Source organism: Salvelinus alpinus, chromosome 24 (genome assembly GCF_045679555.1).
Source record: "Salvelinus alpinus chromosome 24, SLU_Salpinus.1, whole genome shotgun sequence".
Lineage (NCBI taxonomy): Eukaryota > Metazoa > Chordata > Actinopteri > Salmoniformes > Salmonidae > Salvelinus > Salvelinus alpinus.
Genome location: NC_092109.1, coordinates 12682835 through 12695992, shown reverse-complemented (window position 1 = coordinate 12695992; position 13158 = coordinate 12682835). Strand labels below are relative to the sequence as shown.

At 40.7% G+C, this 13158-nt stretch overlaps 1 protein-coding gene across 1 annotated transcript; it reads right to left on the bottom strand.

The window, feature by feature from the left end:
* Positions 1–4066: 4066 nt before the first annotated feature.
* atp6v1g1 (ATPase H+ transporting V1 subunit G1) lies at positions 4067–12882 on the bottom strand. The gene is made up of 3 exons (XM_071363630.1): positions 12414–12882; positions 5698–5798; positions 4067–4856 (listed from the first exon to the last, which is right to left on the bottom strand). The coding sequence occupies exons 1-3, from the start codon at positions 12493–12495 to the stop codon at positions 4683–4685; spliced, it is 357 nt and encodes a 118-aa protein (XP_071219731.1). The 5' UTR covers positions 12496–12882; the 3' UTR covers positions 4067–4682.
* Between the last annotated feature and the right edge of the window lie 276 nt (positions 12883–13158).

The window sequence follows — 13158 nt, the reverse complement described above, 5'->3', positions numbered from 1 at the left end:
TCAGGCGACCCGTTCAGGGTAGGCACTTCCGCCGTCACATGGCAGCCTGTAAGCCTACATAACGCCTTAAAACATCCCCTGTATCCCCTTAATGTAGCCCTCAAAATACCACCGAATGTAATTTTTTATTCACAGATATTCTCAGAAAATTTATGTATTTTCGTGGTGGTCTCTTCACTGGCTGGGTTGGATGGCAACCTGGTCTCAGAGTATTTCGTATTATTCTGTATGTAAATCCGAGACACTCCGTTTAGCCTATGTTACGTTTCATATGGCATGTATTAATTTGTAGAAGTCCATCACCCATTTCGTATGATATATTCCGAATTTGCTAAACGTACAATATTTTACGAATTTGCAAAACATATTATATGTTACAAATTCTAGCTGGTTGGCTAACGTTAGGGGAAGGGTTAGCTAACATAATACGTAGTTGCAAAGTAGGTAAGTGGTTGGAAAGCTGCTAATTAGCTAAAAAGCTTAAATTGTCCAGAAAGAGATACTAATTTACAATCTTTGGGTTGCTATTCGTTTGCATTGTGACCCCCTCAGACCAACCAATCTACTTTCGTTTTTTCCTCACGTAACCATCTGTTTTATGAAACGTAACATATTATACTATTTTAGAATTCCGGATCTACTTTTACTATGTTACGTCTAGTCTAGAGACCAGGCTGCTCCACTCCACATTTTAAATTACCTAATTTTAACAAATATATATGATGAGAATAATTTCAAGTACTAATATTAGTACCGCTTGCCTACTGTTGTTTGATGAAAGAAGCGTTCTTAAACCAGAGGCATAACATTGTGAGACTTCCGGGAATGCCTGCGAAACAGACCAAGCAGACAGACCAGGCCTGGGATTGAGAAGTAAATGCGCGCGTTTGAGTAATAAACCGACTGTAGACGTAAATCAACGAGTAAAGTCAGGGGGGTACATATTTATGCACTGACAGTTTGCTGTCTGACAACTTCTGTTTTTTTCTTCTAGGAAACGTTAAATGGCAGACATGGAATTCGCCTTTGTTATTGCCGATGAAGTGGATGCCATCGAAATTCCACTTCTCCTACACGAAGCTGAACATGAACAACCATGTCCAAAGCATGAATATCTTAATACGGAAATTAGATACCAGCTCAAACTCTAACATTCACAAGAGTTGTTTTGTATGTTTGTGATGTTTTCTCAAAATATAACCAGGTAGTAGTGAGTGCATAGGCTACTAGAATGAGGTGTTTTTGCAGGATATGGGATATGGGATTTGCAGCATATGGTTTGCCATTACTTCATGCCCTTGTACCTTCCTCATTATTATTTGTGATTGTGCAACATGGAATTGTAACAGTCCACAAATATTCTTACTGTACAGTAATTGGTTGCATGTCAGCATCACTACAGCCGCCAGTAATTTTTAACCTTTATGTAGCTTTTGTCAGTAAGCATGTAAAGAACAGAATTTGATTCAATCACATGGATAAAAACCTCACTGTACAGAAAAGGATTAGACTATACATGTACATCAGGTCACATAAATTATTGGTTAAACAATATGAAAAGGATTAGACTACATGTACTATACATCAGTTCACATAATTTACTGTGAAACAATATGCCAAGCAGTCAAATGCACTTGGTATTGACCCCACGACTGGTGTCTGGGGTACTTGCTCATTAAGGGCCGGTTTCCCAGACACAGATTAAGCCCTTAAAATACAGTGCAGTGGTACAAACGGAAGTACACACAGACTCCAATTAGCTAGGGTTTAGCTAGTTGAAAAGCGAAGCACATGTGCGTCAAGTATGGAAAATGCAGGCTAAACGTCCGGCAAAACAAAACGCATATGCATCGACGCCAATGACGTTTCTGTGGCTTAGCTAGCCAACGTTGCCATGACATCACCTACAAGCATTATTGGAGATTTCTATTGAAGCAGTTTCTTTGATTCAATTTTTATTTGATTTCTGCCTATCTTCATCCTGTACTGTCTTTGTTAGAACTACATATCGGGCCAAACTTGCTTCGGCCAAACGCTACGCCACAACCACAGACCTTAGTTTCTTCTCCGCAGTTGAGTCTGGATCGGAGTACCTCCCCAAGAATGCAAACACATTCTAACCGTTCTGATTGGTCCCTGAAACCAATGGTTTTGGCCAGAACACATGTGGGTAAAGCAGAGTTTTGAAAATGTGTCATTGGCTTTGATACTCTGATTGGTTAGAGATGATCCAATCGCTGATGACTTTGTTTTGTACAACACCCCTCTTTTTGACATCACCACAACAAATGACTTAAATGATGGCAGTCTCACTGACATATGTAACAAACAGAACAGTAGAAGAATTTAGTTTGAGTCGTCAGGCAAGTTGTAGTGACCTCTGGAGGAACAATTTGGGTACTTGAATAGTTGAGAACAACAGTGACATGTAAACCTCAGCAGGGACAGATATTGAGTTTGCCTAGATGTACATAACAAGTCACAGACATGGCTGCAGTTCTGCTTTCTTTGGTCCGTTCCTGTATTGGGCTGCTGAACAATAGCCTGGAGGAAGCAGCCTGATCACTGCATTCACCATTCTATTTCAGTGAACACAGCAATTAGAGGGGTATCGTACGAAGCAAGCTAGATCTACTCAGGGTTTTCTATAGCTAACCAGCTTCAGATTCCAGCTCAGGCTTCCTTCGTACTACGACGGTGGATATTGCTAATCCACCTGCTGCTAACCCTACCAGGTTTGTAACTGCACGTGCATATCACACGTGGCTAGTTGAACGCCAAGCTATTTTCATTGAGACAATAGTGAAACATCAATCCATGGGCAATTAAGCACCACAGAATTTGTGCCCAAATAAAAATTAAAGTTATTTCAAATGAAATGAGGCTATGGTGTGAAATAGGCTTTTAAAAGTGCTGTCTTTATTTTATCGTTAATGCCGCCTTTGCACAAGCACATTTTCCCAATCCTATAGATTTTTAAAATTAAGTCATACAAGTGTTACATTGCGTGAAGTTTAAAATGCATTCTGTCATTACTAAATGTGAGTAACATTACTATTTAACCAAAAAAACATTTGATTAATAAAATGTTTAAATCTGTAGTCCTCAAATGAAGGTGATGATGAAAATCTTTGCAAGAGGCAGGGAATAGTCAAATTTGTGGCTCAGTCATTTAATTCAAGGTAAATGGAGTTGGTCTATACCTGATTGAAGTTGACATTTCAAATGGTTAAGGATTAAGGTAAATATGTCCCAAGGATTCTGGATAACAGTGACCAAGTGGAGTTAGCCCGCCCCGTAGCAGGTTAGTTATGAAATTATCCTGGCTAAAAGGTGAGCCACTTTCGTATTACCGGTTATCCCGAGTTGGCGAAAATGACCTCGCTAACTCCTCAAACCTGCTTCATAGGCTACCCCTCTGGCTGGTTCCACATCAAGGTACTTGGAGGGAGAAATCACACAGCCTTTAGCTAATTCTACATTAGCTGTAACCTAGGAAACAAATAGCCAGTAAGGTAGCCTGAGGAAACATACTGAACAAAAATATAAACACGGAAAGTGTTGGTCCCATGTTTCATGAGCTGAAATAAAAGATGGATGCCTAAAGAAGACCTAAGGTTGGAAACGTTATATCACCTGGGAGCATCAGCAGCATTTTCTTTTCCATTAAATAAAAGATCCCAGAAATGTTCCATATGCACAAAAAGCTTATTTCTCTCATTGTGTGCACAAATCAAATCTGTTTACATCCATTAGTGAGCATCTCCTTTGCCAAGATAATCCATCCACTTGACAGGTGGCATATGAAGCTGTAGTGGCATAATCATTACACAGGTGCACCTTGTGCTGGGTACAAAAGACCACTAAAATCTGCAGTTTCACAAGTTGGCAAGCATACAATTGGCATTCTGACTCTAGGAATGTCCACCAGAGCTATTGCCTGAGAATGTTATTGCCTTGAATGTTCATTTCTCCGTCATTTTAGAGAATTTGGTTGTTGAAATTGTTGAGTTTATATTTTTGTTGAGTATAAATTAAGAAAGAAAACACATGGTCATTTCAGCAATTGAGATTGAAGTCACCAGAACACTTTATTAAAAGTTTCATAATGTCACAATGTCTAAACAGAAGAATGTCCACTATACACACACACAGGATCTCATATTCATAGCAGGAAAACATTTAAAACAAAACAGATTGATTTTCAAAAATGAATTGCTTATTTTTGGGCTAAAATTCTATTAATTGGAATAAGTACTTTATTGGTCTCCACAAATAAGTCCATATAAATAAATGTCACACTGCAAGACACACATATACACTAACCATCACAGATACACATTGATACTAGAAGCCAATAAGACAGAACCACAGAGACATTGCACTGCATCAGACCACAACAAACTCTGCCTGCTTCGATTAACCAATTGAGAGTCAAAATGCTTTATATTAGACTAGATAAATGTATAGCCTACCTATCTGAATCGTATACCCATCTGATGATTCAATTTCTAGAGAACATAGACTTATGAATAGAGCATTCAAGTGAGCAGGCAGAGAAAGGAGTTTGCTCCTTGGGTATAGTAAATGTATCAATGAAGCATGTAAACTGATGGCAGTGCAATGGGAGGGTGTCAGTGCTTCCTTAGTTTAAGGGATGGATGGATGGGGGGGGGGGGGGTCTAGCCAGCAAAACGGTAATTGGCATGGATCTCTGGCTTGATGTCACACACCATCTTCAGCAGATTGCCCAGCACCCCTTCGCGGTTCCGCTGGTAGCTAGTCTGGATGCTGCCCATCTTTCCCACCGTCTCTTTGTCCACCTCCACAGCAGAGTTACCATGAGAACCAAGAGCCTAATGGAGGAATGAGAGCGATTAAGGCCACCTTACAAGACAAACCACTTCACAAACATACAGTGAGTATAAAGTAGGGGTGGCGGTCATGAAAGTCAACAGGTAACTCAGGCAAATGACTGGCAGTCTAATGTTCATTGACCATAAATTAACACACATTTAGCATCTCCAGGCGTCTATGTATACAAGCTGCTGGTGCGTTCATTTGGAACATATCCATTTAATATACACGATCACAAAAAAAAATGAGAATTTGAAACAGGTCTTATAGGCTACACTTAAATCAGAGTTAATTGGTAACTTTAGTTGTGATAGAACAATGTTTTAGAAATCAAAACATATGGGCTGCATGATGCTACTCAATAGTAATGATTTGGAAAAAGTTGCAAAAGGGCATGTGCTCGGATCCTTGCTCTTCCCACAGAGAATTGCATGGCTGCTATGCTTGTGTAGCAAGCAAGCCAGGAGATTTCTAATCAATGGAAAATGAGAACGGAAATACCTGTCGACAGATATTATGTAATCGCACGGGACGACAAATAACTTGCAAGAAGTTTGTCTATTAGCGAAAGTTAATTGGTTGCTTTCCCTCTTCCTCCGGTGATCTGAACCTCCTGCGTCTTACACATTCAAACCTCTTCCCCTGCTCCTTAGTAGCTACAGCTGCTCGCTCTGTGCCTCCTCTCCCTTTCTCCGTAGCTCTGGTTAATAAAGTAGCAAAAACAATTTGCTTATCTGCTACTTCCCTCACTCTGATCGCTACCAACTACAGTTCCTTGACTAGGAAAGCATATGCCTCGTTTCTCCTTTGCCAATTCAAACCATCCCCCCAGTGACTCACCGCAGCCTCCTTGGTCTTAAACTCCTTCTCCCTCTGCATACGGTACTGCTCAATCTCTGCCTGGGCTTCCTCCTTGGCCTGCTTCAGCCGACGGTTCTTACCTGATCAAAACACAAACAAATCTGCACTTAGTCTTAGTAAGTCAAATGCATTGGAGCAGACACTGAATTCCCAGTCCCATGAAGTCTACCATAACTATGCAGTTGGTTGTGTGCTTCCTGGCAAAAGAGGAAGTGGGAAAACCTATTGTTAGGGAAATGAGACCTACGCTGTGGTCGAATACCCATACTACAAGTTAATTTTAGTATACTCTAAACAAACTGTATCCTTTCAGTTGAGCGTACTAGCGCTTCGCCTGTCTACCGGAAGTTGATGCTATGCAATATCTTGCTAGCATAACAAATTACTAGCTAGACATTTTACAACTTTGCGTGTGCCAGAGTGCGCTCTGGGTGTTTATAAATTCAGAGCATTGTCAGATTGGCCGTTTGCAAATTTAAGGTGTTTCATCTCGGAGCGCACACTGGACGCTCTGGCTGAGGAGTAGGGTTGATTTGAGCGTTCTGACCTTACAACAGCAGTCAAGCACCCAAGCTAACGTTGGCTAGCTACTTCCAGACACAAATGAGAGAACACCTCTGACTATTTTACTTGCTCTAGCAGAGCTGGTTAGGCTGTTATGTTATCCAGAGGGTTGGTGACTAACTGTGCTGCTGGCAACAATTTAATTACGCTTTTTTTTGCCGACACTGGCCATATTCAGCAGGTGTTGAGCGTTTGTAAATTCAGTTATTCTGCGCTCTGGTACAGTCAGACAAGACTGCTCTGACATCAGAGCAGATAGCCAGAGCGAATTTACAAAAGCACCCAAATGTCCATTGAGAACACTCAACTATACAACTTTGCTAAACTAAGAATGACACGAATAATCAAGTCAAACATTGGGTAGTTAGATCGCATATAGTTCATATACTGGCAAGTTTGTATTAGTAGCCAACTAACGTTAGGTAGCGAGCTAACCTACCGCCACATACTGCTGTAATGATATGGTATGTGGTTCGTACGGATAGCGTAGCTAACAAATTGTCAAATAAGGTAACTTATTTGAAAAGTCATTACATTGCTCAACATTTGCCATAATTAGTTAAAGCAATGAATTGGTATCCGCACTCGGACATCGGCTGCATATTTTCTGCCATTTTCTGAAGAATCTGAAAATGATGCGAAGCCATGCCCATTTTCTGAAGAATTGCATTAAGGACCCTAAAAGCACAGAAAGTGTCCACTGCTAGTACACTTCGTATTTTGGCGAATGTAGTACAACATCCGGGAACTTTTGGCATCTTTTTCTTATTAACAACAAATCAATACAAAAAGTACATGGAAAACATAATATATAAAGAATATACTAAGGACATTTGGGCTAGGGGGTACAATATCACAAGGACCGTACACACATTTATAATTCAGAGTATTTTTCTTAAAATAGTTCAATTTCTTTTTGCAAGGTAATAACATGTGTTCTGTTGGTAAATGTATATTTGTGAACATGACATTTGGCCTAAGGAATAGTGAAGTTGTTCCAACTTATTTCTATCATAAGTAAAAAATCCAAGCGGCACATCTCTCCATAATAGTGTAAATCTTCATAAATATGTTCAATTATAAATCTACTGATGTCTAGCCACAGATTCCTTACATGAATACAATGTAAAAGAAAGATGCAACACTGTTTCTTGTTGGTCATTACACAAAGATACAACTTGAATTCATGTTTTTTTTACTACTTCATATAGTGGTTGGCAGAATAGTATTTATGAATAACTTTAAAAATAATCTTCCTTAAATGTTGTTATTAAGTAGGTATGTGTGTGGCAATATCCAATTTCCCCACCCCCCCAACAGATATTATCAATAAAACCTTTCCAATAAGGCATGACATAAGGTAGAAATACAACATCCTGCTGAAACGAGGCTTGTATAGCTCTGTTGATTGGACTAAAATAAAAACAAAATCTGATGAGTCAACAGGGTTAATTGTAGGTATGTTCTGAGGGTCAGGTCTTGACACGTTCCTGAACAATAAAGCAACACCTGAGGGAATGGCATCCAAATAAATTGCAAGATCTTTAGGATCTTGTAAAATGATAAGAATTCCTTATAATTAAGTAAAAGACACCAATATTCTAAAAACGAAGTATTTAAAACAATATGTCCAGCGTATTCCATATAAACTCAAAAAAAAACGTCCTCACTGTCAACTGCGTTTATTTTCAGCAAACTTAACATGTGTAAATATTTGTATCAACATAACAAGATTCAACAACAGATGTGACTAACATAAATGGAATAATGTGTCCCTGAACAAAAGGGGGGGATGTCAAAATCAAAAGTAACAGTCAGTATCTGGTGTGGCCACCAGCTGCATTAAGTACTGCAGTGCATCTCCTCCTCATGCACTGCACCAGATTTGCACCAAGGCACCTGCAAGTTCCGGAGATTTCTGTGGGGGGGGTGGGGGGGAAATGGCCCTAGCCCTCACCCTCCAATCCAACAGGTCCCAGACGTGCTCAATGGGATTGAGATCCTGGCTCTTCGCTGGCCATGGCAGAACACTGACATTCCTGTCTTGCAGGAAATCACACACAGAACGAGCAGTATGGCTGGTGGCATTGTCATGCTGGAGGGTCATGTTAGGATGAGCCTGCAGGAAGGGTACCACATGAGGGAGGAGGATGTCTTCCCTGTAACGCACAGCGTTGAGATTGCCTGCAATGACAACAAGCTCAGTCCGATGATGCTGTGACACACCGCCCCAGACCATGACGGACCCTCCACCTCCAAATCGATCCCGCTCCAGAGTACAGGCCTCGGTGTAACACTCATTCCTTCGACGATAAACGCAAATCTGACCATCAACCCTGGTGAGACAAAACCGCAACTAGTCAGTGAAGAGCACTTTTTGCTAGTCCTGTCTGGTCCAACGACGGTGGGTTTGTGCCCATAGGCAACGTTGTTGCCAGTGATGTATGGTGAGGACCTGCCTTACAAGCCCTCAGTCCAGCCTCTCTCAGCCTATTGCGGACAGTCTGAGCACTGATGGAGGGATTGTGCATTCGTGGTGTAACTCAGGCAGTTGTTGTTGCCATCCTGTACCTGTCCCACAGGTGTGATGTTCAGATGTACCGATCGTGTGCAGGTGTTGTTACACGTGGTCTGCCACTGCGAGAACGATCAGTTGTCCGTCCTGTCTCCCTGTAGCGCTGTCTTACGCGTCTCACAGTACGGACATTGCAATTTATTGCCCTGGCCACATCTGCAGTCCTCATGCCTCCTTGCAGCATGCCTAATACCCTGACTACACCGCTTGCTGGCGCAAATTATGAATAGTGTTATTTGCAGAGTGACATTTCTCAAGTCTAAAGAAATAGGATGGATTCTGTTCTCCCTCAAGCCATTTTTCCCTAGATCTAATAAAAGGCTTCTTCTGCTTTTATATATATAAAATCCAGTTTATTTTTTAACTCACATGTCCTCTTCCCGACAGGCTGGCTGGGGACCTCTGAGAAAAGGGAAGTTAAGTGATCACCTTTTCCTTCTCAGCTCTTCTGGTCTTAGCAAGATTAGTACCACATTTTCTAAGGTATTTGGCCATTTCAAATGTAAAGAGCTCCCAGTTCTTGCAATAAGATCTCGCCACAAGCTCTTTCCCAAAAGTGTGAGAGCAGATCTTTAACCTCAAACTTAACTATATCATTATTTAATAAGGAGCTATTTAGCTTCCAGTAGGATGCTCTACCAAGGGTAGTATCAGGGGTAAATATTTTGACAAATATTTGTAGCAACACACTCACCATCAATCCATTTCGACAGAAGACAAATCTATTATGGACTGTATGGAACCTGTTGTTACTCCAAGTGAATGGTCTGTCGGCCGGAAACCTCTCTCCATATATCAGAAAGATCAAACTTTTCCATAAATAGTATTAAACCCAAATTCTGATTGGTTGGTCTACCTGGGGGCCATCTATCAGTTGAATTATCTACAGTAATATTAAAGTGCTCTCCTATCAATGATAACAAATTGGGAAATTTAGATAAACCAATGAAGTTTTTTTCTCTAAAGATTCAAGCAACTCATCATTCTCATGTTCGGTGTTGTACCCGTAGAAGTTGACAGTAATGAGCATAATGTCATGGTAACTGATCACAAGACAAATAGTGACCAAAGGGGTCACAGTCCAAGTGTAGAATATTACCAAAGGTCTTTTTCATTGTAATGACCCCAGCGGAGCGTTCAGAGCCACGAGAAAGCCAAATATCGTTGCCCCACTGTGACTTCCAGAAGTTGGCATCAGCCAAAATTGAGTGAGACTCTTATGGGGGAAAAAAAATCTGTTCTAAGTTGTTTAGCAAATAAAAGGCCTTGCGCTTCACATTGTTTGTAAGGCCCTAGTATTAAAAGAAACTATAGACAAAGACAAAAAAGTATAAACTGCAGGATGAGTCAAAAACGTAAGAGCAGTGAATGTAAGCTTTAAGGATCCGAGATCTGCACCATTTTGGTCAACTTAATGTGAAAATAGCTTATACCATAAACTGAGCTAGTTTTTAATCCAGCTCTTAAAATTCAACTCAACAGAAAATTGTTCAAGACCGAACCAAGTGTTCTCCGCAGTAAGAGAGAATAAAAAGTCTTTAGTGTAATCACAGACAATTATGATAAATAAAAATGTACACCACCGTTCAAAAGTTTGGGGACATTTAGAAACATCTTTGTTTTTGAAAGAAAAGCAAATTTGTCCATTAAAATAACATCAAATTGATCAGAAATACAGTGTAGACGTTGTTAATGTTGTAAATGACTATTGTAGCTGGAAACAGCTGTTTTTTTTTTTTTTTTCATGCAATGTCTACACAGGCCCATTATCAGCAACCATCACTCCTGTGTTCCAATGGCACGTTGTGTTAGCTAATCTTAGTTTATCATTTTAAAAGGCTAATTGATCATTAGAAAACCCTTTTGCACAGCTGAAAACTGTTGTTCTGATTAAAGAAGCAATAAAACTGGCCTTCTTTAGACTAGTTGAGTAAATGGAGCATCAGCATTTGTGGGTTCAATTACAGGCTCAACATGGCCAGAAACAAAGAACTTTCTTCTGAAACTCATCAGTCTATTCTTGTTCTGAGAAATTATGGCTATTCCATGTGAGAAATTGCCAATTAACTGAAGATCTCGTACAACGCTGTGTACTACTCCCTTTACAGAACAGTGCAGACGGGCTCTAACCAGAATATAAAGAGTGGGAGCCCCCGGTGCATAACTGAGCAAGAGGACAAGTACATTAGTGTCTAGTTTGAGAAACAGACACCTTACAAGTCCTCAACTGGCAGCTTCATTACATAGTACCTGCAAAACACCAGTCTCAACGTCAACAGTGAAGAGGCGACTCCAGGATGCTGGCCTTCTGGGGACCCATGCCAAATCTTTTCAGTCTCCTGAGGGGTTAAAGGTTTTGTCGTGCCCTCTTCACGACTGTCGTGGTTTGTTTGGACCATTATAGTTCTTTGGTGATGTGGACACCAAGGAACTTGAAACTCTCGACCCGCTCCAGTACAACCCTGTCGATGTTAATGGTTAACTTGCACATCTATCACTCCTGTGTTTAATTGCTAAATTGTAATTATTTCACCACTATGGCCTATTTATTGCCTTACCTCCCTAATCGTACCTCATTTGCACACAGTATATAGACTTTTCTATTGTGTTATTGACTGTATGTTTGTTCCATGTGTAACTCTGTGTTGTTTGTCGCACTGCTTTGCTTTATCTTGGCCAGGTCGCAGTTGTAAATGAGAACTTGTTCTCAACTGGCCTACCTGGTTAAATAAACGCAAAAAAAAAAAAAAATGGCACCTTTTCCTGTAGTCCATGATCTGGTGTACCAAAATGCAATGACGCTGTCGGTGTGATCAAAGCGTTAGGTCTGACAGGCCTCTTGCCGGGTTCTTGAGAGCTAGGCCTACGGTAAGTGTGAGATCAGATGATATCTACGAATCTTCACTAGATGTAGGCTAGGTGTGTTTTCCCCAAGATAATTTACTAAGGGGACAGTATAGGTTAGTTACCGTACACACCCATTGTTGTCGCTTAATTGCCACCACTATGGAACATTTCACATCTTACTAGCTCAGTTGTGTATGATATGGAACAGCCAGCCAATGCCAATTGTAAAAAAAAACACAGCACCAGGCCCATTTGGTTGGCATCCATCATGTGCACGACATCCTTGAGTATAGACATTTACTAGAAATAACAGTAGCTAACAGTTACTGCAGGTGGCAATAATTTGCTAAAAAACAAACCAGAGACCTTAACAGTTAGCCAGTTTGTATATTTTGTTGTTGTTTTTTTAACCTGCTGGTAGCTAACTTAGCTATCAGATGTTGCTAGCTAGTTAGCTTGGATTGAAGCAAGGCTTTGTAGGCCTTTCCATCTCCACATTCTGCCGTTACCCAATCAATGAATTTATTCCTATCTAATCTGGGGTATATTCGAGTAGCTATCTATTGATAAAATGTTTGTTATGCCATTAGCTAGCTAACGTTACCTTCCAGCAAAATGTTAGCCAATCAAGCTAAAATCAGATAGTTAACTGCTATCTATCTAGCTAGTTTAGCTTACCTAAACCGTTGAATATCAGATTTTAACTTACGTTTACGGGCTTCTGCTACCTTTTCTGCAGCTCGTTTTTCAGCTTGCAGTAGCTGCTGGATACCTTGGGACTGGCTAGCCATTATTCGGTTAGGAGAGAGAGGTCTAGATGGACAAGAAGATGGGGTTCCAGCTGCTGGTCTGTGTTTGCAGAGAAGGTCGGTGAATTTACTGCAGTCAGCTGACAACGCATCATACCTTTGTCATGCTCAAACCACGTGACTGGGAGTGCGGTCGATTTGCCTCCCGGCGTATCCGAGATGCACCCCGCAGCAGCCTGTGACTAAATCTAGCCTTGTCACTAAAACCAATACTATAACCATATACTGACAGTGGTTAAACCCTACCACATACATATGAACACTACATTTTCTTTCCTAAATTCCTTTCCATCCTTCCTTTCCTTACATAGCTTCCTTTCCTTTCAACGCCGCCTTTCCTTTCCTAGCTTCCTTTCCTCCTTTCCACATACCACATAATGAACTCTTTGACTTTACTAGATTCCTTTCCTCACTACCTTTCCTTTCCTAGCTCCCTTTCTTTTCCTTCTTTCTAGCTTCATTTCTTAACTTTCTTTCCTCTCTACTGGCTGTGGTTAATCCTAGGAAAGGGGGAAAAGAAAGGGCGCAAGGAAAGGAGGAAAAGGAGCAAGTAAAGGGAGCTAGGAAAGGAGATAAAAGATAGGGAAGGAGGCGCGAAAGGGAGGTAGGGAAGGAAAGGAAGATGGGGAAGGAGAGGAAATTGAG